This window comes from Podospora anserina, chromosome 7, assembly GCF_000226545.1.
Source record: "Podospora anserina S mat+ genomic DNA chromosome 7, supercontig 1".
In the NCBI taxonomy this organism is placed as follows: Eukaryota; Fungi; Ascomycota; class Sordariomycetes; order Sordariales; family Podosporaceae; genus Podospora; species Podospora anserina.
In genome coordinates this window covers 2,603,534-2,628,755 of record NW_001914854.1, presented here as the reverse complement: position 1 = coordinate 2,628,755, position 25,222 = coordinate 2,603,534, and the positions used below count along the sequence as shown (strand labels likewise).

The following is a 25,222-nucleotide window of genomic DNA, read 5'->3' as shown; positions in this document are numbered from 1 at the left end:
AAAAGACATCATCCGGTGATCTGTTTTCTTTCAGCCATCCCATCTCTGTCTCGGCTCTCTCCTTGTGGGAGGCTTGAAAATACAACCGAGAGAGATGATCGTCAGGACCAGTCTCTTCATCGTGATGACGGTCCATCATGATGAAGGTCACATTCCGATTACACCCGTCTTCTCTTTGTCTTTTATGTACACTAACATGTCTACTTCAGTCAAGCCCCAATGAAGAAAGCACATTGGCCAGGCCAACCGCTCTGATTGGCTCGTCTATAAGAGGGCTAATCCGAGTGGGCAGTGGGGCAGGTCATCTGGTTCACTAACACCTGCTGCTCTCACTCTCAAGGCATTATATCAAGTAAGCTGATACAAACCACAGAAAACTCCCCAGGACAGGACTACCCGGGCTCCAACAACCACCATCAACCTCGACGGGAGCTTCGCCTCTTCTCGTTACGAGTCGTTTCGAGGTTGGGGGCTCATGACAGGTCTTTGCCACCCCCGGATCACCAAAGCGTGGTGGATGCTTTGCTGAAGAGAAGCCACCACAGCCCGAGTGGTTGCCCCAGGTTTTTATTTTGTCTCAAGACAAGCCAGTCCTAGTTCCCCACGTTTTTTGCTTGTGCCCTGTGTAGCTTTCTGTATCATATGCCGATTTTTGTGCCTACCCTATCAGTTTTTGTGTGCCCTATTTTTCTATCTTCCCCTCTTTCCATACATACGCACATGGCACATCATTCATGGTGGTACAACCACAACTTCCAAGAAACAATCCCTTCCAAAACCTCCAAGTGACCCAGACTGTGTGTGGGAGTCCACTATCATGGGCGTACAGTACGGATTTGCGGCGCTAGACATGGGGTAGGCACGGAACCACACGGCTCACACCCACGAGGGGGGAATGGAATCCACCAACCGAACGACCCGTCAAGGTTCACTGGCCGAGAAACCCCGCCGCTGGTCCGACCCGAACAGACGGCGGCCATCATCATCATCATCGATAGCTTTCACAATGATTATGAGATTCATTGTGTGGATTGACTACCTATCCTCTAGTATAGTTCGGCTCTCCTCAACCTCCTGTACCTTCCGGGCTCCCCCTTTTCCGCCGGTTCAACTAGATAACCTTATGTAGTTGTTGTAGTTTTTTGCGCGTGTAACCCGCTCCCACATGTTTGTTGCACCACTTCTACATACACACACACGCACACACACACACACACACACACACACACACACACACACAAAACAACCAATTGTGACACAAACACACACCTCTCTGGCTGCTTGCTTTTACTGCAACGAACCGGGGCCCGGAAAACGGAACGGGAGTGTCAAAGAAAAAAAGCCATGGTCTTTTTACCAACCCCCGGACATCCGGTTATCGGAAGGAGGGGGGAAATAGCACCCCCAATTCCGCCGCGGCCGAGGAATTGATGGGGGAGGGGAAGGGGAAGGGGGGAGCTCGTGATAGGTCCACACCCGCGCACCAGCGACATGCAGGTAAATCCCGCCCGCCATTTCACGGCAGGCAAAATGTGGTGTTGTTGATAGGATGCACTGTTGCTGGTGCTTTTGTTCTCGTTGGTTAGAGAGGGCGGGGACATTTGTTTCAGGTTGGGGGCGTGTTGTGAGTGGTTTGAGTAGGGTTGTTGTACTTACTATACTGTGAGGTGTGTATAGGTGAGGGAATTCGTGCAGTGCTGTTCTGTGTGACCAGCCTCTGATATACTCGGGAGGGGATATGTTGATCGTTCATTGCCCGTTGCCGTTGTTGAAGACGTATTGTCTGCAGGCCTGTGGGTGTGTCAGTATGTCAATCTTAAAATCAAATCAAGTAAATGTAAACAAACTCACTGCTTTGAGTGTATTGAGCTCCGCCGAGGACTGATGGTATACTGTCCTGTACTGGTGTATGTTGCTCTGCAGAAACTCTTGCTTGGTCGACCTGCCCTCGCAGATGGCTTTCATCATGAGCTCCGTCTCCTTTCGTAGAAACGGCTTCCCAAGACTGATCTCGAAGCTCATCCTGTCGAAACCCATGATAAGGGCAACTCCGAGACTGGTCGGGATAAACTCCTTGACACCATCACCACCCCCTCCTCCCCCAGCACCACCGCCTCTCGCCCCTCCTCTCCCGCCACGAGCAGCTCGGCCACCCCTCCCCCTTCCTCTCCCACGGCCTCGCCCAGCAGCAGGAGGAGGCTCATTATCTTCCTCGGCACCACCAGCTCCTCCCACTCCCCCCCTCGGCACCGTAACCACATATTGCCTCTCCTGAATCTTCTCAATGTGCTCCGCCATCGTGGCATCCGTCCCAATCCCATTCGCATCCATCAACGCAATCAGATCCGCCTCGGTCAAGTAACTCGGCGGACTCGTCTTCCCCTCCGTCATCATGGCCTCGGTCGGCTCAAACCTCTCCCCCACCTCAAACTTGGGCAACATGGCCGTCCCCGTCCAGTTTTCGTAGGGGTACACATCCAGATAATTCCTCTCCAGCACAATAACCCCATGCGCAGCAAACATCTCCTCCCCATACCCCACCTCCACATCCGTCGCCATCCCCTTGGCATCATCCGAGCAACAAGCCAAAAACCTCCTCACCACCAACTCATACACCTTTCTCTCCTGCTCATCCAGCACCGTCGGCGCCGCGCAGGTGATAGGGTGGATAGGCGGATGAGCCTTATCATCATTCTTCCCCTGCCTCGGCTGGTTGAACCTCCCCCCCTCAATCAACTCCCTCGCGAAAGCCCCCCACCTCCCATCAGGAAACTGCTTCTCGACCAACCCCCTCAGGTTCATCCCCTTGTCAAACCTGTCCGTCTCCGTCCTCGGATAAGAGATAAACCCCTTGTTGTACAGCTTCTCCGCCACCGTCATAGCCTGCTGACCCGTCATCCTCAAAAACCTCGTCGCCATTTTTTGTAATTCCACCGTCGTAAGCGGGAGAGGCTTCCACTTTTTGGTGGGCTTCTCCTGAACCTTTTTCACCACCGCCTCCCTCGCCCTCAGGCAGCGTTCATACAGAATCGTCACCGCCGCCCGATCAAACAGTCGATTCCGCGCCCAGCCAAAGCTCACCTTCATCCCCTCCCTCTCGTGAACAAGCTTGATACTCCAAAACGCCTCGGGAACAAAATTCTTGACCCGAAAGTACCGATCGACGACAAACCCCAGAGTGGGAAACTGACAAGACCCATAACTGATCATCAACTCCCCCATCGGACCCCCCAACCCCCGCAGGTTATTCGTCAAGAACCTTGTGAAAGCAAACCCGATCCTCAAATCCAGCTCAATCCTCGCCGCCACGGCATCAACCTGCCGCTGATCCAGCGCCACCAACCTCCTCGCCGCGCTGAGTATGTGCCCCCTCTCCACGTTTGAAAACCGCGCTCGCCTGACCTGGATGTTCCTGTTCCCCTTGAGCGCGGCGTCGCGGATTTCGGAGCCGATGTGCTCCCCCTCGCGGTCGCAGTCGGTCCAGATGATGAGGACGGAGGAGGACCGGGCGAGGGTTTCGATGTTGCGGGCTATGGCTTTGCAGTCGGGGGTTGTGACGGTGGTGATGGGGGCGTCGAAGAGGGAGTCGGGGGGTGGGTGGGACCAGGATTTGTAGGTGGGGGGGAATTCGGCGGTGGTGAGGTGGCCGCGGACGGCGGTCATGGTTACGTTGGAGTCGCCCAGGCCGGGGCCGAAGTTGAAGGTGAAGGAGTAGTTTTTGGTGTATTTGTCTGAGGTGTTCGCCTGATGGAAAGTTAGCAAAGGGTGGCGTGAGACGGGAGGGGGGAAGTACGGTTTGATATTGGCCTCCGGAAAGGTGTTGGGCGACTGCTTTGGCGATGGAGGGCTTTTCAGCCACGCAGAGGACGCGTGTCATGATGTTGTTGGGTTTTGTGTCGATGGTTGGTTCTTCAGTTTTTGCTGATGAGGTCTTGGTGGAAGCCTTCGATATCTTAGTCGATGAAGTTGGTGACGATTTGGTTGTTTTGGTTGAAGTTGGTTTCGTAGTTTTTGCCGTGGACTTTGCTAGTGAAGGAGAGTGAGTGGAGAAGGAGAAGAAGAAGAAGAGAGCAGAGCTGCAATTGGCAACATGAGATTGAATGTTGGATGAGACTCCAAATCTAGACTTCATCAAATTGTAGATATGATGTGCTCTCACAACCGAGTCGCGATGAGAGGAAAGCCTGCTCAAGACTCCAACCTGCACGTATAAGCTCCTCTTCGTGCCTTCCATAAGAGGCAGCAGTCAACACTGGTTGACAGCTTTCCTCGGGTTCAGATAATCTCATCTGATGAATTTGACTTTCATGGATATTAGGCAACAATCCCGCCTTTTCAGTTCACGAGGCCTGAATGGGGTGGTGAACCGAGTTGAGATGTGAAATTTCATGAAATACATGCGCGAACGTGATGTGAGCCCAAACTCGATATGCAACTAAGCGAACTTAAAGTAAATACACGATACCACGTAAGAATGGAAACCTTTCGAAGGGCAATCGCGTCTTGGCGGCTTCCACACCACGCTAAACCGCCCCTAACCCTGGGCGATCCAAGCGTTTCACAGCCCAACACCAGATCGTTGCCGCTGGATGTGATGACGCTCACATCAGTTAGTTGGCCACTCATCAAGCAGGTATAACTTGACTTCCCAGTACCTATCTCATGTTGCAACTGAGGAAGCAAGTCATATCCGGTCACTGAGTACACATCCGAGTCAACAATGGCGTTTCCAACCATCAAAGCGCTCGAAGATTGCGCCGACTTCTCCAAAACGGTGGAGCCGTTTATCCCCCAGCTTTACACTCTGCCCAGCAAGGTGCTTGATGTCATTGCACGCCGTGAGGGTCTCCTGGACCTCTACGCAGAAACCAACCCACTCATATCTGGATTCGCCATCTCGATAGTGCTGGGTGCTATCTTCCTGGTTGCCGCCGAGATCAACCGCAACTATTCACAAGTTGACCGGGCATGGAGTTTGTTGCCCACCATCTACATTGCCCACTTCAATGCCTGGGCCCGTTTGGCAGGAATTCCCAGTCAGAGACTAGACGCAGCGCTCTTCTTCAGCGCTGCATGGAGCGTAAGTTACACCGTCGCTCATGGGGTCAGCTCAGAAGTGCTAACAACATGATGAAGGCTCGACTCACCTTCAACTACTGGAGAAAGGGCGGCTATAGTGTGGGATCGGAAGACTACCGATGGTGTGTGTACTCGCAAGTCTTTTGACCTTTATAACGGCTTACTAATTCCGGGCAGGGAAATCATCCGTCAATATGTCCCCAAAGCTGCCTTTCACGTCTTCAACTGGACCTTCATCTCCTTCATCCAAAGCATCCTGCTTTTCGCCCTCGCAGCCCCCGCCTATCCCATCCTGCTGGCATCTCAGTTTGAGCCCAACCTGACCAGCTCCGACATCGCATATACGTCTGTCGAGCTCTTGTTGATCCTCACGGAGTGGATCGCCGACCAACAGCAGTGGGAGTTTCAGTCTGCCAAGCAGCAATACCGAAAAACCGCCAAGGTTCCGTCAGGCTTCAAGCGAGACGACCTCGATCGTGGCTTCATCACGACGGGCCTGTGGAGCTACTCGAGGCATCCCAACTTTGCTTGCGAGCAGACCATCTGGTTTGTCCTGTATCAGTGGAGTTGCTATGCCACAAGGAACTTGTACAGTTGGGCTGGCGTGGGTCCTTCCTTTCTGATCATGCTCTTTCAAGGGTCGACGTGGCTCACGGAGCTCATCACGGCGGGGAAATACCCAGAGTATAAGGCGTATCAGAGACAGGTCGGCATGTTTGCTCCAACTTGGATCACGGGCTACAAGGTACCGCCAGCAAAGGCACCCAAGGTGATCCGCACCAGCGAGATCGCCAAGCAGATTGAAGAGAAGGAAAGACGGAAACAGAAACAGAAACAGAAGTGAGGTCTGTGTCAGAGGTCAGTATATGCAACCTTTCTACTACGAGACTTCAAAAGTAGATTGATGGGGGCACAGCAGCCGTCAGGGACGGGCCGGTCCAGATGGCCAACGATTCTGCATCTTGATGCCCGTCGCGGACGAGACCCGAGCCCAACAGGGCTGCAATCCTACCGTTCAGACGAGCGGCGGCAGATGAGCTGTGCAGATGAGATGTGGGGAGGGGTGGTGCGCAGGTGATCTTCTTTCAGGTGGAACATGAGAATATTATCGTTAATCACAGTGTAAATTACCGACCACGCCTTGGTCCACCACTTTCCGACTCAGGTGACCAGAGCTCATGTCCGTATTCTTGATTATCCACAGACAATTGACACAGAGAGAAACAAAAAACAAACGAAAAAAAAAACATCAGGCATCACCACCTTGAGGCCATATTGGGCTGGGAAACCAGCTGAAGATATCCATTCTCAGGCATCGTTCTTCTTCGCCAAAGCACTCCGGCTTTTAGCGGCTCCCTGAAATGGTGTGAGCATCCCACAGATCTGGACACGAGACAGGGGCCCTCCCACGCTGCTAGCGGTGACGACCCGCTAGTTAGTGCGGGATTCCAGAAGGTCCACATGACCAAACTGGCTGAAATTGGCTCTTTTTTCAACGCTACCTCGCGTGCTGGACTTGCATGCAGCTGCAGATTGGTTGAGCCCCGTTTGAAACGTGGGGTTGGAAGCCAAAGAGACCAGGCCCATCTTCAATGCCCAAGGTGTGTGTGTGGGGGGGGTTCACCGTGGAGGAGGGCCATAACCACAACAAATAAGACCATGAAACTGTGAAAAAGAGATGTTTATATCCACCAGGCCCGCCTGACCTGACCACCCAGTTGGTCTTGTTGTCCCGCTCTCCGCCGATTACCGCAGGCCGTTATTGAACAACACAGCGGTTCCCAGAATAAGCAAACCCCAATTTTGATAACCCCCCGTGAATTTGACATAGAGGGAGTGGAGATGGATCATCACGGGAGATGGGGAAAATCTGGGTGGACTGGGCCCTCTCCGCAGTCCGGACCCTGGTCCTAGTCCGGTCAGAGCGCGGGAGAGCCTCCCCGACCACCACCACCACCGGGCATTGGTTGTGACCAGCGGGTCGGGCGGACATGAAAGAGGGAGGAGAAGAGGAGGGTGTTTGTTTGTGAGGGTATATATTACGGCAGCTGCCTTGTTTTTTCTTTTCGGTTCACTCTTGATGTCTTGAACTCGTCACATTGTTGTGTTATTATTCCTCGGTCTTTTGACTCTTCTCGAACAGAACGTGAATATCTCTCAGTGAATAATATCTCGTCTTTCGAGTCACAAAGCAAACATATTCACTTATTATTCATCCCACCTTGTCATCTGAGCACCTCAAGCTTTTTGACAGCAAGTCACCTCCATCACCCTCCGAGCTCAAATCCGACGGTGTTTACGACTCGAGCACAGTTGCCCGCCAGTAGCTCCCGCCACAACCGTTCATCCCATCCGCGACCAGCAAAGTCACCAAAGCCCTCGAGACCTACCAACTTCCCCGCCTGTCTTCACCGGCTCCCTTCGCAGGCACCGCTTCTTTCCACGTTTTGTTTTGTTGTGGAACCAGCCGAGTTAGTAGCGCCTGCAAAGAGCACAAAGTTGAATCAAGCTTCACTCGGCCGTTTGCTCTCTTGCCCAGGGAAAGACCCTGAAAAGAGTCAGGGGGAATCCGGTGACAGCCAGCAAGGGGGAAAAGGCTTATCTTAAGCTTCGCGACCAGCCCAAAAACCCCACAAAGGGACCGACGATTTTCACTTTTCGGAGCAACAGAAACCCCAATTCACCCTACCCATTAACCCACCGACCTTTTTAAAGAGCAGCATTCACCTCTTCACATTCTTTCAAAATGGCAGCCTCCTCGTCCTCAAACCCCAACCGGTTCTCCTTCCGCAACCCGTTCCAGTTCTTGATTTCCTCTTCCTCTTCTTCGACAGACAACGACAGCGCCAACAAGAAGGAAAGCAGCAGCAACAGCCGACCAACCAGCAGAAGACTAAGCAGACCCAGCTCCCCTACTTCCTCAAGCTTCTGGTCATCCCTCTACCGAAAAACATCCTCTACCTCAACCAACACCGCAATGTCCACCGCCACCATCCCCTCCGCCATGTCGGACACCACCACCACCGCCACCACCACCACCACCACCACCACCCCACCAACCCTCTCCTCCTCCCCCGCCACCTCAACAGACAGCTACTTTCCCCCCGTCACCACCCCTCCCACCCCCACCGACAACAACAACAACAACAACAACAACCTCAAGCCTGCTGCTACCCTCACCCAATGCCACAATTGCGGCTCAACCACCTCCCTCGCCATTCCTACCGCCACTCCCCCCGCTGCACCAAAGAGGACAGCCACAACCCCCATAATTCACGTCCAACCCCCCGTCCCGGGCCGCAAGCAAATCAGAGTCGACCCCCTCTCTACCCAATTCCCCAAGCCGGCCGCCGAGTTGAGCGTGGAGGAGCTCCTGGCAAGGAAGCCAGGCCGGTGGACGCTGACGCAGTGGGTGGAGAAGCAAAAGCTGGTTGATCAGCAAGAGGAGGAGAGGGAGAGGAGAAAGGTGCAGGAGGATGCCGAGAAGAGGAGGAGGGAGATGGAGGAGGTAAAGAGGGAGTTGAGGGCTTTGGCCAGTGGGTTGTGATCAATCATCGTTTGGTGGAGGGCAAAAAGGAAAAGAAAAAGAAAAGAAGAGATTGGATGGAGAGGTTGCGAAACCTGGAAACTACTGGATCGAGATTTGGGTGGGTGGGTAGATGGATGGATGGATGAATGGGTTGCAAAGCCCGCCGCCGCAACTGGATTCTGAGACTGGATGGATGGGTAGATGAATGGGATGGGATATTTGCGTTGGATCGTTGACACGGAAAATTGGCGGGTCTATTAATACCACAACACACAACAAGCGGCGGGATTTGTGGTATTTTGCTTTTTTTCTTTCACTGTCTCCTGAGAGAAAAAGGGCATTCTATAGCGGGCGTTAATTTGTCATTTTTTTTGAGATATCTGGGTTTGGGCGTGTAAATGGATGGGGCTTTGTTTTAGTCTGTAAATGTGTATGTTGTATAACCAACCTACAGAGCAGAAACACATGATAAAAAACATGGTGTAATAAACCAAATTTGTCATTCGTAATGCTTGCTGCCATGTGACTTTGTGCTTTGCGTGTGTGTGTGTGTGTGTGTTGGGGGGGGGGGGGAAGAGACCTTGACCTTGACTTGAGACGTTGGACCTGAGACGAACTATGCGCTTTGAACTCGGGTGGGGAGCAAGGTACTTGCTGGTAAGTTGGGGATTGGTTTTAAGAGAGTCTCTTGGACAGGGTAACGCCGTAAACAAGGCTTCCGATAAAGGTGCCTAGGTTCAGGAAGCTGGACACGCCGTGGAGGATGCCGAATTGCTTGTTGAGGGCTTGCATTTCTTGCGAGTGGGGAGGGGAGTCCCAGGATTTTTTGCCGTCTTTCTTTTCTGTTTTTTTTTTGTGGCATTAACAATTACCGAGTGATATATGTAATTGTAGGCATGGAGTACACATACCCTGGAGCTTCCTCTCATCCATGACCTTGGTCGTGAGAGGACCGACGAAGGCGAGGTTGGCGAGGGCGGACACAAAGGTGGCGGTGACGGGGACGAAGGTGGAGTAGCGGTTGGAGGAGTGAAGGAAGCCGGTGATGCCGCCGGTGATGCCGAAGGGGTTTTGGCTGGCGGGGTAGGTGATTGCTAGGACGAGGGGGAGGGCGGTTTGGATTGTGAAGTAGATTGGGAAGAGGGAGGACATGAGGGAGGAGAACTGGGGGCGGGGGAGGACGCGGAAGGAGACGATGCCGCCTACGAAGGTGTGGAAGAAGGTTGTGCCGAGGAGGAAGCCATAGCTGAGAGGGGGGGAGTTAGTTGAGGGTGATGTATGTGGTGAACTGGTGGGGAGGAGTGGTGGTACCTGATGATGTGGTACGGGGCGGGGGAGAAGAAGCCCATTTTGAGAGTTGTGAGGTTTTGGTTGTAAGGATAGGGAGGAAGATGCTAAGAGATGAGAGGAACAGTGTTTTGGAGAGATATTTATGAACGGGCTCACAGACAGCTGAGGTCAAGACTCTCTGTGAGGGGCATGATCTTATCAATCAATCATTGTGCAGCTCAAGCGTGCACTTGGCTGTTGGCCTTTGTGGAGAAGCTGGTGGTTGGGGCCATGGCCCGAGCGTCTTTTTGTTGCAGGCAGGAGGGTTTAAGTGCTTGGTGACGCGAAGACATGTGCCCACGCGCGAGAGGGAAGGCAGCAGCTGCCATCCCAGACCCAGATCAACGCGCGTGGGTCCTTTGGCGATGCTGCCTGGAGATCGTGTCAACGGCCATATATTCGAACATCTGACATTGAAACTCATGAATTCATCTTAATTCTTCCATTTTCACTCCAGTTGATGAGCAAAAACACACAGAATGGCCGACAAGGAATCCACAGTCTACGTCGTCGACCTAGGCGAGTCAATGGCTGATTGCCATAACGGCCGCGTCGAATCTGATCTCGATTTTGGTATGCGCTATGTTTGGGACAAGATTTCAGATACCGTCGCGACAAGCAGGAAGACGTGGACCATAGGTTTCGTTGGCTTCAACACCGATGAGACAGAGAACGAACTCGCGGATAAAGATAAGCTCGAGGGCTACGATAACATCTCTGTGTTGCAGCCCATCGGCCCCATGAGCATGACGGAGCTCAGAGAATTGCGCTCCAAGGTCCAGCCGTCCAGGAGCTATGGTGCCGATCCGGTTTCTGCTGCTGTGGTGGCACTGAAGATGCTTGAGAAGTACAATCCAAAGCACAAGATCAAGCGGAGGGTAATCCTTGTCACCAATGGCGAGTCGAACATTGATGATGAAGAGCTGGACCACATCGCTGCGGTATTCAACGAGTTCAAAGTTGAACTGATTGTGATGTATGTGTCTGTTTCCTGACGACAAGAGACAGCGCTAGACTGACATTCTCTTAGTGGTATCGATTTTGACGACGCTGACTACGGCTTTAAGGAAGAAGACAAGTCTACCAACAAGAAAAACAACGAAAAGGCACTTCAGCAACTGGTGGAAAAGTGCAATGACGGCGTGTTCGGCACCATGCAACAGGCCGTGGATGAGCTGTCAATACCTCGGATTAAGCCAGTACGACCATTCAAGGCCTATGATGGGCCCTTGACCCTCGGAGACCCAGACAAATATCCAAGCGCCATCAGCTTCCACGTGGAGCGTTACTACAAGACCAAACGCGCTTCCGCGCCATCAGCAAGCACCGTCGTGGTCAGCAACAATAACGGATTCAGTCAATCACAGACCTACAAAGACGAAGATGGGGATTCTGAGATGGGCGGAGCCGAGTTCTCCGGTGTCAAGCAAATGCGCACCTACAAGGTCAACGATCCCGATGCCCCAGGAGGCAAGAGAGACGTTGATTTTGAAGAGCTTGCAAAGGGCTACCAGTATGGCCGCACGGTGGTTCCGTTTGGCGAGTCCGACCTGTCCATCACAAAGTACTCGACCAAAAAGTCATTCACCATCATCGGGTTCGTCCCCTTTGACAGTTACAATCCCTTTATCAACATGGGCGAAACGGGTCTGATTGTGCCCCAGAAAATGAACGAGGAGGCCGAATTGGGACTTTCGGCATTCATTCATGCTCTCTACGAGGCTGACTCGTATGCTGTTGCCAGATATGTGCAAAAGGATGAGGCTGCAGTTCAGATTCTTCTTCTCAAGCCCAACACTGGTCTTGAGGATGAGTTTGAGTGCCTTTACGATGTACCTCTGCCCTTTGCCGAGGATATCCGAAGTTACCAATTCCCGCCCTTGGACAAGGTGCTTACCGTGTCTGGGAGGGTGCTCAAGGAGCATCGGCTGTTGCCAAACGATGATTTGAAGGACGCTGTGAGCGACTTTGTTGACGCAATGGATTTGTCGAAGTATGATGTTGATGAGGATGGGTATGCTTTTCGCTCCATGTATCCCGGCAGTTTACTAACACGTCGCAACAGAAAACCAGTAGACTATGCACCCGTAGACGAGGTGTACAACCCAATCATCCACCGGATGAACCAGGCCATCCGAGCCCGGGCTGTTGACCCAGACTTGCCCATCGGGCAACCAGCCGAGATTCTGTTGAGGTACTCCAAGCCTCCAAAGAAGCTCCTCGAGAAAGCCAAGCACGAAATCGGCAACCTGATCGATGCCGCAGAACTCAAGAAGGTTCCCGAAAAGGCCAAAGGTCGCTTCGGCAAGAAAGACGCCGTCAAGCCCCTCTCCGGCCTCGACATTGACTCCCTCCTTGGCGGTCAACCCAAGCGCGCTGCCATCTCTTCAGAAAACGCTATTCCCGAGTTCAAGCAGATGCTCGCCGCAGCTGAGGACGACGAGACGATCGAGAAGGCTGTCAAGCAAATGGGCGAGATTGTTCGGAAGCTCATCAAGGACAGCTTTGCTGATGTCTTTTACTCGCGGGCTGCTGAGAATTTGGGAGTTATGAGGGAGGAGTTGCTTGGGTTTGAGATGCCGATGCTGTACAACAAGCTTCTGAGAGCGCTGAAGAAGAGCTTGCTGAGTGGTGAGCTGGATGGTGACCGGAGGGAGATGTGGTATAAGCATATTGTGGGTGGTGGACTGGGGCTCATCACGAAGGAGGAGCTGGATGTTTCGGATGTGACCGAGGAGGAGGCCAAGGCTGTGAGTACATGGTTTTTCCATTCTGAATGAGGATTTGGGCTAACATTGGAATAGTTTGCGAAGTGAGCATTGGTGAGCATGGAGGCATGATGTTGTAATGATATTTATTGGTGGAAGATCGATCGGATCTGTTCTAGGCAGTTTCGGTGAGCGAGGAGTTTTTGGTCGAGTGTGAAATTACTCGCCCTCTTTGTTGCAAACACAACCTGAATATTGCAGGATCTGAAGGTAGCAACTATTCCAGAGGGCAGAGGGGTCTAAAATGATTGAGGTACGTGTGAACTTTGGGCACTGAGAAGACCTTAGCTAGCTAGCAGTCACATGTCCAAGTTGTTCTTCATCCTGCTTGCCAGCATTCTGTTGTATAGAGTGTGGTCGTGAAAAAAAGTCGAAAAAACTCACCGGTCAAACCCAGAAGGAGGTGGCCGGCTACTAACACCTCGGTGGTTTTATTTCGAATCGAACTCGGGGGATATCGGTTGCAAGCCCCCGGCGGGGAGGGGTTGACAGCTCCAATATCCTTACCATTTGACCTGACCACAAGGGCGCCCTGGCAAGGATACTGGAGCTGTTGGGAGGTGTGTGATTGGAATGGTATATATACTGTGTCTTGCTTCTGCCTTCATGTAGACTGGGAGTCGCCCGAGATGGGAGGGGAGCATGATACGATCTTACAGGCGATGTTTCCTTTTTTTTTTTCCATTTATATTACAATTATATTGCCTATCTTCTACAGCTAGTGTTCCTTCCCTTGAGGCCATCTTCTTCGAAACAGGTAATCTTCATCATCGAGCCTGACCCCCAACTTCTCGTCGGTCATGTCATACTCCCAGGACTTGAACGCTTCCCATTTCCACAAGTTGAGAGCAGAACCATCATCATCATCATCATCATCATCATCATCACTCTCGCGTTTCACTCGCTTGTCTTCCCCAGTTTGGTACGTCTCCCGTTTGATCAGTATCTCGTTTTCCCCAGCTCGTCGGACCAACCTGCCCCAAACAGCAAAGTCGTACTTTTTGGGTCTCTCTGGTATAGACTCCCTCTCTGGATGATAGTCCTCCCTCGGGAGATCATAGGCCCCCCCTCTCGAGATAATAGTCTGGTTCTGAATCATCCTTCTTGTCTGTAGGGCAATATGGACTGCCAAACGTGAGGTGGATCTTGCAGCGGAACATGACCTCGGCGTTGGGCTTCCCGTCGCCGGTGATGAAGATGGGAGACAGGGAGTGATATTCTCGAGAGGCAATCCTGTAGCGGAATGGTACGTCCGGGTTGCGTCTTGAAGCGTAGATCCAACCACCAGTTATCCGTAGCTCGGTGCCACGAGTTCCGTACTCGTCCCTTATGAACTTTTCGAAGCGATGGCTTACATCCTTGAAGTCCCATAGGCCGCTGTTTCCGGTTTCTAGATCTGTGGGGTGGGTGTCAAAGTACGTGAACCATCTTGCGCCGCCGGTGAGGTTGCTGGACTGGGCGAGGAAATCGGTGACGAACTTGTTGATGCTGTCTTTGTCTCTGTTGTCCATTTTGATCTGACCAGTGGGAGTATGTTGCAGGATGAGGGAGAGAGTTAGATGCCTATGTGAGAAAGGGGGAGAAGATATGATTCTCAAAGAAGGCTTGGTTTGTGTACATGAGGCAGGGGGGGGATACATGTCTTTCTCAGGGTTAAGTATGGGTCATCAGGGTTAGTTGCGTCACTTTCTCAGAGGTTTGGTCTTGCAACCTAACGGATTGCTCTTCTCTCTCTTCTTTTAACTGTACACAAACAAAACAAAACCACAGCAACATGAATCCAATTACTCGCAAGCCGGGGATTGAAATCCTGAGTTTTATCTTCTACTTCTTCGCCATATCGGACGACCCCAAACGAATGTATGAGCCCTGGCTCGACTGCTTCACTGAAGATGCCGAAGTCACCATGGGCAAGAAGGTTGCGAGAGGCCGGGAAGGTGAGCAATGCCTCCCTGCATACATATGTTGGAAGACATAGGCTAAATGGACTTCCAGAGCTACGGGAGCTGAGACGCGGCATGTGGAAGGATGTAAGGTCAAGAAAGCACCACGATTTCAGCAACTTCTACGCCGCTGCTTCTGATGCATTTACAAAGTTCAAAAGGGAACAAGGAGAGGACGAGGTTGAGGTCATGTTCAGCGGAAAGGTTACTTTGGAGGTGGTCTCTGGCGAAGGGCCTGAAACCGAGCAAAAGGTGGTGGATTGGGCGGCGCAGGGCACGTTGGTTCGACAAGACTGGGAAAGCGAGTCTGGAGGAGCCGAGAAGTGGAAGTGGGCGAGGTATAGAGTTTGGCTGCAGAGTTGAGACAGTCTGAGGAGGTTGACTTCTCAGCATATCGTATAGAGGATCGGGACAACGTGGATGACTTGTTGGGGCAGACTCCAAACTCCACCGCCTCTCTCTCCAACTCGGAGTTGTTCATGTGCCCCTGCTTCTGGCTTCTCCACCTTTCCACGCAAGTATTGGCTTGTCGGTGTAAGGGGTGGTGGTTTAGTAAACCTATGGTGTATGCAGATGGAATCTGGCAGAAGACAGAGTCTGAGTGAGAGAGATGATTCTTGAGATGAACCCGACTGGCAGGTGCATCGTCTGGTCATTTGGGAGGAATGTAGTCGTTATGGACGAACTCAACTGATAAGATATGACGTGCTGCGGTGAGTCGCAGGTGGAGTCAGAGGGGGAATGCGCTGGGCGAAAGGCGGGGTGACCAAGAGGGTACTTGGTCGACTCATGCGGCATCGGGGGGATCACCACTTGCTCGATGGTTGAAACCACAATGCCGGGTTGACATAGGTAACGGTTATTGTTACCGATTTCCATTTTTTGCACTTGACCAAGTCACCAGTCCTCTCGTCCGTCATCACGGTACAGTGCTCCAATCCGAGCCCTGAATGCATGATGGATGACCTTGACCACGGGCATTATGGAATGACGTATGTACCTAGGCAAGGACTGGAGGCCCGGAATCAAACGGGGCTGCCGGCACTGCTTGGACACACACCTCAAAATAACCCGACACTTTCCAGCTCTCACGTGGTGTATTTGCTTGACACATATGACATCCGCCCTTTCTCTGGGAATTCACAAGTGAGGCGGCACTGCACAAATACCGTCTCGGACCGCAGAGCGCGTACAAGATAAACCCCGCCATTTGCTGGGCTTCTGGCTGATAGCGTGGTAGCGCTGGGCTTATCCCATGCTTATCTTGGGGGTTCATTGGCGCTATTCCCGTCAGGGCTGAAGTACCCCAGCATGGAGTGGATTTCCCTTGCTGCAGAACCCCACCAGCCCGCGCAAGGGACCGAACCACGAGCCACACACCCCCTCCCCCCTTTCCTGGGCCCTTGTGCTGCACCCGGCATTCACAGGTGCACCGTCTGTCAACCTTGATCCCAGCTGGCTGTGGCCGTCCTCGCTCCCCGTCGAGTCACGGCCGGTCCATCCATCCAGGCACGGCCAGTTCATCCAGCACTGTTTATCCGTACCACACACCATAGCTAGGACGGTTATTCCATCCATCGTCTTGCATCTCTTCTTCTTTCTCCTTTCATACAACACCAGATACCAACATCAACACCAACCAGAACCACCACCACAACCTTCTTCTCTCTTTCTAGTCTTCTTCTGTTATTCCCTCTTCCTTTACTAGTCTCTTGATAATACACCCCACTGCATGCTGCATACTACCTCTCTACCTTATCGTAATACTTATAGAAAAAGGCTGGCTTTTTGTTTCGCCCGTGTCAGAAGACCTCACTCGCTTCCTGTGTTGGACAGCGCCTCTCTCTGGGATCTTCCGCTCCTTTCTTTGTCCTTCTCCTCTACGACCGACACTCCGACCGACCGAGGCGCCTACGCCATCGTTGAGCCGTTGATAGTCTAGACAGCCCGAGCGCGCATCTACACTACAACCAACACACAAAGAGTCACCCCGAAGCACCTGTCATACTTCGATCGCAACTCCTTGTTGCACGCGTACATACACTTGTCAGCAACGACCGAACAGATATCGAGACTACCGCCGGTGCCTTGACTTGAATACATACTGTTCGCTTTACTGCTGATATACCTTAATTACCCTTCGGCCGGCACCTTCTTCGTCCAAGCGTTGAGGGGTGTCAGCTATCTCGTTACGCGAGCGGTATAACTGCTCGCTTGACTTCTGGGTCGCCATTCATGCCAGGTCTGTGTTTTGTCATGTCCTGATGGTATTGGCTTGCATTTTGCCCATGCTCTCAGATACCCCTGAACCCCCCTGTGTTGTTCTACAGAGCGCAAGCTAACTGGGCGCATCCAAAAGTCTCCAAGAAAGACCGGAAGAATGGCAAAGAAGGCGGCGGAGTGGTCGCAGCGGTGACAAAACAAGGTGCCAAGTTCACGTGGGTTCCCTCTACCCTGGTAAAGAAGAGCAAGAGCCTGGACACAGGAAGCTGGAAAAGGAGCGATTCGGGAACCTAAGGATCTACAAGGCTGACCACTTTAATTACATCAGTAATGGGAATGGCACCGGCACCACTAAAGGATCATCCAGTGCCTCACCTGTGATCTCTCCAGAGATCAAACCAGCTAGTGTCTCGTCCAACGAGAACCCAGTTGCGTCGCCCCTCTTGGATGCTGCCTCGACGGCATCATATGCGACGAGCACCTCGTTGAACACCAGGGAATGGACTCGGGGGATCTCCGCAGGCATGGCCGGTTCCCCGGGAAACCTCATCAGCTTAGTCGGCGAGTCTCCGCCGACGGCGCCTTCCTCCTATGAAGATCCCCGCGGCATCCCGTCAGGCTGGTCCTCGCCGAGACCCTCGGTGGGCTATCACCCGCCTTCGGCCTCTCCCCCGCTTGCAGGAAGACGTCCCTTGAGCTTCCACGTGGACAACAACTATTATTCACCCCCAGACACCCACAGCCATCTTGGATCGATCGCGGCAGCTAGGCGCGGCTCCATGCATTCCAACTACGCCCATAGAGCTGTTTCGAATCCGCCTTTGCCTCATCAGCCCCAGGCTCATTTCTACGGTGCCCCCGAAATCGACCTTGACTTACAGTCGCATTCCGGGATGAAGGCGGGAGAAAAGGGCTACTATTGTGGATTCGACACCCTTCCTTTGCCGAATACCGACCCTGCCAGCAGCAAGTCCAATGTCGTCCTTGCCGGCTATGAAGGTGGCCTCGAGATCCTCACCGTTGGAAAACGGGAGGTCGAGACTGTTGCTAACCTGAAAGGGCTGCGTGGCGGTGTCTACCATGCCAAAATCCTTCCCTGGATGCCGCATGAGTCGGATCTTTTCCCGTTGGTCGCAGTCGTTATTCATGGGCCGAATCTGCCCGCGCCTGCTCCCGCTATCAACGTGGAAGGCGATTATGATGCGGTTTCTGCCGAAAGATCGGAGGCCATGACCAACATCACGAGCCCTGACCCGTCCTCGAGAGAGAGCGTCACGGGCAGTCGCCCGGCGCCCGGATTTGCCGAATCTTATTACACCTCTGTAGAGGTCTACTCTCTCAAGACAGGCCGCCCGGTGAGCGTTCTTCTCGAGGCGCCAAAGGTGCCCCTCAAGATGCCCATCACAAGCGCAGCATTCAAGGCACCTCCTCCTACCGGTGCCTTCCACATTCATGCGGAAGGCGGCAGTATTGTGGTGTCGTCGGGAGTTACCGGAGAATGCTGGATCTATCGGCAGGCACCCGTCGTCGCTGATCAGCCGCTGCACTTCAGATGCCACGGCAAGGTTTGGACGACTCTCCAGCAGCCGCTCAAAGGAGAGCCTGGCCAAGAAAACGAGCGAGGCCGGTCACCAGTTCCACCACGACCGAGACCTCAGGTTGCCATCGTCAGCGTCAGTTCCAGATGGATGGCATACTGTCCTGCTACGCCGTCCTCACAGATAGCACTGCGTGCTTCGGTTCCCGTTCTCATTCACGGCCGCGCCCCTGGGTTGACGTCCGTGACTCCCCCTCAGCTGCCCCAGGCGAATGCGGATCTCGACCTGCCGCTTTCCGAGAGCGTGGTCAACAAGCTCATGCGCGACGCCACGCAAGAGCTGATTCAAGGTGCGAAGTGGGTTGGGAAGCAGGGCTTACAGGCTTGGAACAATTACTGGAACCCCCAGCCTTCCCAGACACCGAGGTCACCAACACAGGCCCCTCAGAACTGGGGCCTGGGCGCCTCACCACCTCAGTTCCCTCCCACACATGGTGCTGTGACGCCACCTGTCTCCAAAGAGCCAGGTCTTGTGTCTGTTTTGGACATTGATAGTCTTGGGCCATCCAGCAACCTCCATCCCGTCACTACGTTCACCATTCCTCTTGGGTGCAGCTTCCTCTCACTATCACCTTCAGGGCTTTTTCTGTTCAGCGCGAGCAGCAAGGGCGACGTCCAGACGGTGTGGGATTTGATGCGGGTTCAGAACACCAAGTCATCGCCTCTCCAGGCTACTGGCTCACCTGTCGGAGGTCCACGTGTGCGTCAAGTTGCCCAGTTCTCGCGCATGACGGTTGCTCGTATTGTTGAACTGGCCTGGACCCAGCCCCATGGTGAGCGTGCTGCCATGGTCACTGAGCGCGGCACCGTTCACCTTTTGGATCTTCCGTCGGGTGCCTTTTCCTGGCCGCCTCCGCGTCGCCGACTTCCCGAGGAGACCAAAGCTGCTGTTCCAGAAGGCTCGACTTCGGCTGTTTCGATGGCGACAAACGCCTTGAGCTCTGTCCGGGAAGCCGCCCGCCCGCTGATCAATCGCCAGCGTCGGAGCAACTCGAACACCCCAGCCTTTGCAGGTGCTGCAGAATATGCTGCTCATGGTGGCAAGGTGATTGTTCACGGCATCAGCCACTCCCTGGGCAAGACTGGAAACGCAATCAGCCAGCTCAGACACACCGGAGACAACAGAGTTTCATTGCCAAACTCTTCCGTGCTCCCCGAGCCCGGTTGCGTAGCCTGGGTCGCCAAGCGTGACCGCTCTCTCTCTGTCTTGGGAGGGGGTCAGGTCAGAGTATTCCAGAGCAAGAGGTCTGGTGCCCACGGCAAGCGGGGACAGCGGCTCTCTAGGTACACAGATCATCAGCTCCCGTTGCTGCCTGACGACTCCATAGCTCCAGCGGTGAAGCGCATTTTGGATCCCGATGAGTATTTGGATTTCTCCGAGCGGGACCTGGACCCCTTCAACAACACTCTGGTACTGAACCAGACCAAGCCTAGCTTGCGGGCCCGGTATGGCGACGTTGAGTCGTCTATTCCTCAGGCCGAGATTGAGTCCAGCGCCCCGTACCAGCCTTTCCACACCGACAGACGCATCGCCTTGTATGAGATGACGTCCTCCTCCAAAGCCAAGTCCTTGGAGATCACGTCCATTTTGGCCGAGACTCAGTTGGAGGACACTCAGGCAGAACCATCAGCACCGCGCAAGAAGAAGGGCAAAGCCGCTCGTGCGACTCCGCCCCCTGTTGAGGAGGCTGCTGCTGCTGCTGATGAGGCTGCTGCCGCTGATGAGAACGACGCCGATGATACCTGGGTGTTTGGCCTGCCGATCAGCGCCACCAAGATCGATCTCGGTCTGCCCCATCTGCCAGAGGACGAGTCATTCAACATTGACCTCGAAGCCTCGCGTGCCTTGCCCGCCTCGGCGATGGAAAGGGTCCTTTTCCGCGGGGATGACGACACGCAGATTGTGATTACCACAAGACGCAGACGGGGAGCAGGTGGTTCGGGGAATGGTGAGGACGGGTTTTTTGAGGATGATTGCGAGGTGTTGGATTTTGCTGATCAGCGGGTTTGAGCGAATGAAGCGAGGAGTTTTTTTTGGGGGGTGGGGGGGGGGGGGGGAGGAAAGGGATTTTATAGATGGGTCAGCAGCGGCAGCAACATGCGGGAGTTGAGACCGGGTTTGTGTTGCTTTTGTGTGTGGGATTAAACATCAATAACTACTACTAACTCTACTCTTGGGGGTTGGGCGTTTGGGTAGGTTTGGCTTTTGTGTCTATTTTGGACAGAGGGGTCAGGCTTTGGGGGTTATGGGTTGGGTTTGGAATAGGGGCCTGTTACTGAGGAGTGACGGCGAGTGGAGGGTGGGCATGATAACAACAACAACCAGAAACCGACAAACACCAATCAAGTAGATAGTTTTTGTCCCGATGAAAACGAGGATGAAAGTGAGTAGTCGGGATTTTTTTTTTTTTTTAGTTGGACATTGATCCTCAATAAAAAGGATGGTGTTTGACAAATCTTTTTGGGTTCCAATATGAAAGTGATTGTGTATGTGGTGAAGGGGGGAAAGGGAAAGGCAGATATGGACTGTGATATTGAGATGGTGATGCATCAACAAGTAGCGGGTTTAGCTCAGTTGGGAGAGCGTCAGACTGAAGTCAACTTTGGTAATTTACAATCTGAAGGTCATGTGTTCGATCCACATAAACCGCACTCATCCTCTATTTTTTTTTGGAGATTTTTTGGTAGTGGTGTGGGGAGCACGGAGGTATAGTAGTGGAGTTGGGGAAGGGGGGTGGTGATGGATGGGATATCCCAGTAGCTTTGTACGAGAGAGTGAGTATTGACATGGTTTTTGATATAATGGCCGACAGATTGCATTGGTTGATATGAGACAATATGTGGCTCTTGGTGTGTTTTGATCTTGCTCTTATGTTGGAGGAGCAAGAGTAGGCAAGGTATTTTATTAGTCTTTTTTCCTTTTTTTTTTCACTTTCTCTCTGTCTCGTTATTTCCCACTTGTTGCTGTTGCTGTTGTTGTTGTTGTTGTTGTCCCAACAAGATGGTTGTGGTGTATTATAGATAGATAGATCCCTTCCTTTTCTCATAAACTGCCTGCCACCCTGGGCTAAATCAACCCATCCTTCTTCACAGTGATAATGGCATCCTCCTCCTCCTCCTCCAACAATGCAAAACATATAGCGTAGTGTTTGATTCAAGACTTCTTCTTGGCCGCCTCCTCGGCCGCCTTGGCGGCCTTGAGGGCCTTTTTGCGGTTGGACCTGATCATGACGATGGAGAGGAAGGAGCCGACGACGGCGGAGCCGAGGAGGACGAGGATGACGGGGAGACGGATGGCCCAGACGCGGGGGGGGAAGAAGTTTTGGAGTGGGTGGTCGGAGTCTACGAAGGGCTGTTGGGTTTTTGGATTATTAGTGATGGGTCTGGGGTGAGGGGGTTTAAGAGGAAAAGGGGAGAAGGGGGGGAATGAAGGAAGTAAGTACCATAAGAAGAGTCCAGATTGTGTAGTAGAGGAAGACGGCGGAGGCTGCTGCTAGCATGGCGAGGCCGGCGAGTTTGTCGAGCTGGAGATTAATCAGTGTTAGATAGGGCGGGTGGTGGCAAAGATGGGGAGGAAGACAGACCATTGTGAGATTGGGAAAATAAATAAATAAGGGGTGTAAAGGAGTGAATTGAATTGAATTAAACGTTAAATCGTCAAGGTTGTTGACGGTGGTGGACGAGGCAAGTGGTGATGGTGTTGATGGTTGGTGGTTGTCGCAAAGTTCGGGACAGCAACGCTGAAGCTCAGTTCCACGGTGGCCTGGCCAGTGGCGCGTCAGGGGTTCGCGTTTTCTGGGGGGGGGGGGAGCTTCCCGGCAGGCAAGAAGAGAAAAGTAAAAAGTGGGGCCAACGGTTAGTGCAACTGTAGGTGCAGGTTGCGCTTGAGGACGGAAACTGTTGCAAACACAGCCTTGTTAAACTTTCCATCGGCAACGAAATTGCCAAATCGACATCGCTTTTCTGCGAAACTGAGAAACAAATTGGCGCGCGAGAGTTTATCAGGGACAAATCATTGGAAAACACGCGTGTGGAAAAAAGAAAAGACGATGGCGACACCGGAGAGGGAGGAGAGCGCCTCGATTACGCGACAGGTTGAGAGGTCGCCTAGTCCACGCCAGTCGAGGTCAAGATCGAGATCGGTGTCGAAATCAAAATCGCCGACGCCGAGGAGAGAAAGGGAGATGTCACAGGATTCTCGAGGACGATCGCCGACGCCGAGGAGAGATGGGGTTGATGAAAGGTCGCCGTCCATAGAGTCGGGAGAGCACCGCCATGAGGAGAGGTCTAGATCCAGATCACCGATGGAGAATGGGGAGGTGCACTCACGCGATGCTTCCCCTCAGAGATCCCCGACGCCGGCCCATTCCCGCCGTCAATCGCCAGCGCGCAGAAACCGATCCTTCTCTCCACGGGACCGACGGTCTTTTTCGCCGAGGGACAGAGATGATGAGCGCCGCTATCCAATTAGGGATCGGAGCCCCCCTTCGAGACATCATGGCCGGTCGCCGCCTCCGAGAAGACATTCCCCGCCCCCTCGCCGCGATGGGCCGGATCGGTACCGCCCTGCTCCTGTTGCGCCGGCCAAGAGAGAGCGCACCCCCCCTCCTCCTGCGCCGCCGGCGAAGACGGAAGAGGAAAAGCTTGAGGATATGAGGGCTGAATACCAGAAGCTGCTCAACCTTCGCAGTCAGGGTGTGTATCTGCCACCGCAGAAGCTGCGCGCTTTGCAGGCTGCTATTACGGACAAGACGAGCAAGGAGTATCAACGCATGGCTTGGGAAGCGTTGAAGAAGTCCATCAATGGCTTGGTCAACAAGGTCAACACGGCGAATATCAAGTTTGTGGTTCCCGAGCTGTTCAATGAGAATTTGATCAGGGGCAGAGGTTTGTTTTGTCAGAGTCTGCTCAAGGCGCAGCATGCTAGTTTGCCGTTTACTCCTATTTACGCTTGTCTGGCTGCCATTTGCAACACGAAGCTGCCGCAGGTTGGGGAGTTGCTGGTCAAGAGGCTGATTATGCGGTTCCGGAAGGCTTTCAAGAGGAATGACAAGGCGGTTTGCTTGTCGAGTACCATGTTTATTGCGCATTTGGTCAACAATCAAGTTGTTCACGAGAACCTCGCGGCGCAGATGCTGCTGCTGTTGCTGCGGAAGCCGACGGACGACAGCGTGGAGATTGCGGTTGGGTTGATGAGGGAGGTGGGGTTGTTTCTGGAGGAGATGTCGCCTACGATGGCGCACGCCGTGTTTGATGAGTTTAGGCGCATCTTGCACGAGGCTGATATCGACAAGAGGACGCAGTACATGATCGAGGTGCTGTTTCAGGTCAGGAAGGACAAGTACAAGGACAATCCGGTGATCAAGGAGGAGTTGGACCTGGTGGAGGAGGAGGATCAGATCACGCACAAGATTGGGCTGGATGAGGATATCAAGACGGAGGATACGCTGAATATTTTCAAGTTTGATCCGGATTGGGAGGCGAATGAGGCCGAGTATAAGAAGTTGAAGGCGCAGATTTTGGGAGAGGAAAGCGGGAGTGAGGATGAGGATGGGAGCGGGAGTGAGGATAGTGATAGTGAGGACGAGGAGGAGGAGGAGGAGACAAAGGCGATTGAGATCAAGGATCAGAGCAATGCTGATTTGGTCAACTTGCGGAGGACGATTTACCTGAGCATTCAGTCGAGTGCGGATCCGGAGGAGGCGGCGCATAAGCTGATGAAGTTGAGGTTGCCGGTGGGACAGGAGCCCGAGTTGGTGTCCATGATCGTGGAGTCATGCGCGCAGGAGAAGGTGTATCTCAAGTTTATGGGGTTGCTGGGAGAGAGGTTTGCGAGGCTGAATCGGATGTGGATGGAGCTGTTTGAGGAGTCGTTTATGAAGTACTATACGACGATTCATCGGTACGAGACGAACAAGCTGAGGAATATCGCGAGGTTCTTTGGGCATTTGTTGTCGTCGGATTCGATTGGGTGGCATGTTCTTTCGATCATTCACCTGAACGAGGAGGAGACGACGTCGGCGAGCCGTATTTTCATCAAGATTCTGTTTGAGGACTTGCAGGAGAATATGGGCACTGTCAAGCTCAAGACGAGGCTGTCGGAGGATATCTTGAAGCCGAGCCTGGAGGGCCTGTTCCCGCACGACGAACCGCGCAACATTCGCTTCTCGATCAACTACTTCACTTCGATCAAGATGGGCTACCTCACCGACGAGATGAGAGAGTTTCTGCAGAACATGCCGAAACCAGCGCTGCCGGCACCACCTGCGGACTCAGACTCGGAGTCAGTGTCCAGCTACTCATCTTATTCGTCTTACTCTTCTCGGTCTCGTTCTCGGACACCACCGCGCAAGGCCATCAGCAGGGGCCGGTCTCTGTCTCGCACTCCGCCTCGTCGGGCGAGGGACGATTCTTACAGCCGTAGCAGAAGCCGCAGCTATTCTCGTTCCGTTTCTCCCAGACGATCTATTTCTCGTTCTCCCCCACCACGTGCTGGCCGCCGCGACAGCCGGAGCCTTAGCAAGGACCGCAGCATGAGCAGAAGCCGTAGTAGGAGCTGGTCACGGTCCCCTCCGCCACGGGCTCGGAGTCCTGTGGGGAATGCCAGGGATAGGAGCTTTTCACCGCCACCCCGCCGTGGCCGCAGCCGCAGCCGTACGCGCAGCCTGTCGTATTCGAGATCTGGCTCTCCCGTTGCTGATCGGTCCACGGCTGTCGAGCGGAGGAGGGATGATTCTTACTCTGTGTAGTAGAA

At 53.3% G+C, this 25,222-nt stretch overlaps 10 protein-coding genes across 10 annotated transcripts, besides 5 other annotated features; 6 read left to right on the top strand and 4 right to left on the bottom strand.

Moving 5' to 3' along the window:
- Nucleotides 1-1,053: 1,053 nt before the first annotated feature.
- Nucleotides 1,054-1,072: a sequence feature (primer 7D2A).
- Nucleotides 1,073-1,189: 117 nt separating this feature from the next.
- Nucleotides 1,190-1,239: an STS (microsatellite 7D2 NON POLYMORPHE).
- Nucleotides 1,240-1,315: 76 nt separating this feature from the next.
- Nucleotides 1,316-1,334: a sequence feature (primer 7D2B).
- Nucleotides 1,335-1,827: 493 nt separating this feature from the next.
- Nucleotides 1,828-4,132, bottom strand: PODANS_7_9280 (uncharacterized protein; the record flags this gene model as incomplete). The annotated part of the gene is made up of 2 exons (XM_001908262.1): nt 1,828-3,744; nt 3,794-4,132. The coding sequence occupies 2 exons, from the start codon at nt 4,130-4,132 to the stop codon at nt 1,828-1,830; spliced, it is 2,256 nt and encodes a 751-aa protein (XP_001908297.1).
- Nucleotides 4,133-4,720: 588 nt separating this feature from the next.
- On the top strand, nt 4,721-5,923 carry PODANS_7_9270 (uncharacterized protein; the record flags this gene model as incomplete). Its single annotated transcript, XM_001908261.1, has 3 exons — nt 4,721-5,080; nt 5,137-5,201; nt 5,257-5,923. 3 exons carry the CDS (start codon nt 4,721-4,723, stop codon nt 5,921-5,923), a joined length of 1,092 nt encoding a protein of 363 aa, XP_001908296.1.
- Nucleotides 5,924-7,825: 1,902 nt separating this feature from the next.
- On the top strand, nt 7,826-8,626 carry PODANS_7_9265 (uncharacterized protein; the record flags this gene model as incomplete). The annotated part of the gene is made up of 1 exon (XM_001908260.1): nt 7,826-8,626. The coding sequence occupies one exon, from the start codon at nt 7,826-7,828 to the stop codon at nt 8,624-8,626; it is 801 nt and encodes a 266-aa protein (XP_001908295.1).
- A 657-nt stretch (nt 8,627-9,283) lies between these two features.
- Nucleotides 9,284-9,957, bottom strand: PODANS_7_9260 (uncharacterized protein; the record flags this gene model as incomplete). The annotated part of the gene is made up of 3 exons (XM_001908259.1): nt 9,284-9,450; nt 9,520-9,854; nt 9,920-9,957. The coding sequence occupies 3 exons, from the start codon at nt 9,955-9,957 to the stop codon at nt 9,284-9,286; spliced, it is 540 nt and encodes a 179-aa protein (XP_001908294.1).
- A 459-nt stretch (nt 9,958-10,416) lies between these two features.
- On the top strand, nt 10,417-12,717 carry PODANS_7_9250 (uncharacterized protein; the record flags this gene model as incomplete). Its single annotated transcript, XM_001908258.1, has 3 exons — nt 10,417-10,913; nt 10,968-11,951; nt 12,003-12,717. The coding sequence occupies 3 exons, from the start codon at nt 10,417-10,419 to the stop codon at nt 12,715-12,717; spliced, it is 2,196 nt and encodes a 731-aa protein (XP_001908293.1).
- Nucleotides 12,718-13,067: 350 nt separating this feature from the next.
- Nucleotides 13,068-13,185: a long terminal repeat (lechriodus).
- Nucleotides 13,186-13,423: 238 nt separating this feature from the next.
- On the bottom strand, nt 13,424-14,345 carry PODANS_7_9246 (uncharacterized protein; the record flags this gene model as incomplete). The annotated part of the gene is made up of 2 exons (XM_001908257.1): nt 13,424-13,795; nt 13,869-14,345. The coding sequence occupies 2 exons, from the start codon at nt 14,343-14,345 to the stop codon at nt 13,424-13,426; spliced, it is 849 nt and encodes a 282-aa protein (XP_001908292.1).
- Nucleotides 14,346-14,479: 134 nt separating this feature from the next.
- Nucleotides 14,480-15,011, top strand: PODANS_7_9245 (uncharacterized protein; the record flags this gene model as incomplete). The annotated part of the gene is made up of 2 exons (XM_001908256.1): nt 14,480-14,642; nt 14,701-15,011. The coding sequence occupies 2 exons, from the start codon at nt 14,480-14,482 to the stop codon at nt 15,009-15,011; spliced, it is 474 nt and encodes a 157-aa protein (XP_001908291.1).
- Nucleotides 15,012-17,006: 1,995 nt separating this feature from the next.
- On the top strand, nt 17,007-20,479 carry PODANS_7_9240 (uncharacterized protein; the record flags this gene model as incomplete). Its single annotated transcript, XM_001908255.1, has 2 exons — nt 17,007-17,105; nt 17,177-20,479. Coding segments are annotated over 2 exons (3,402 nt in total), but the record flags the coding sequence as incomplete, so codon positions are not given.
- Nucleotides 20,480-21,028: 549 nt separating this feature from the next.
- Nucleotides 21,029-21,120, top strand: a tRNA (tRNA-Phe).
- Nucleotides 21,121-21,622: 502 nt separating this feature from the next.
- Nucleotides 21,623-22,055, bottom strand: PODANS_7_9230 (uncharacterized protein; the record flags this gene model as incomplete). The annotated part of the gene is made up of 3 exons (XM_001908254.1): nt 21,623-21,820; nt 21,912-21,992; nt 22,053-22,055. The coding sequence occupies 3 exons, from the start codon at nt 22,053-22,055 to the stop codon at nt 21,623-21,625; spliced, it is 282 nt and encodes a 93-aa protein (XP_001908289.1).
- A 462-nt stretch (nt 22,056-22,517) lies between these two features.
- On the top strand, nt 22,518-25,217 carry PODANS_7_9220 (uncharacterized protein; the record flags this gene model as incomplete). The annotated part of the gene is made up of 1 exon (XM_001908253.1): nt 22,518-25,217. The coding sequence occupies one exon, from the start codon at nt 22,518-22,520 to the stop codon at nt 25,215-25,217; it is 2,700 nt and encodes an 899-aa protein (XP_001908288.1).
- Nucleotides 25,218-25,222: the final 5 nt, after the last annotated feature.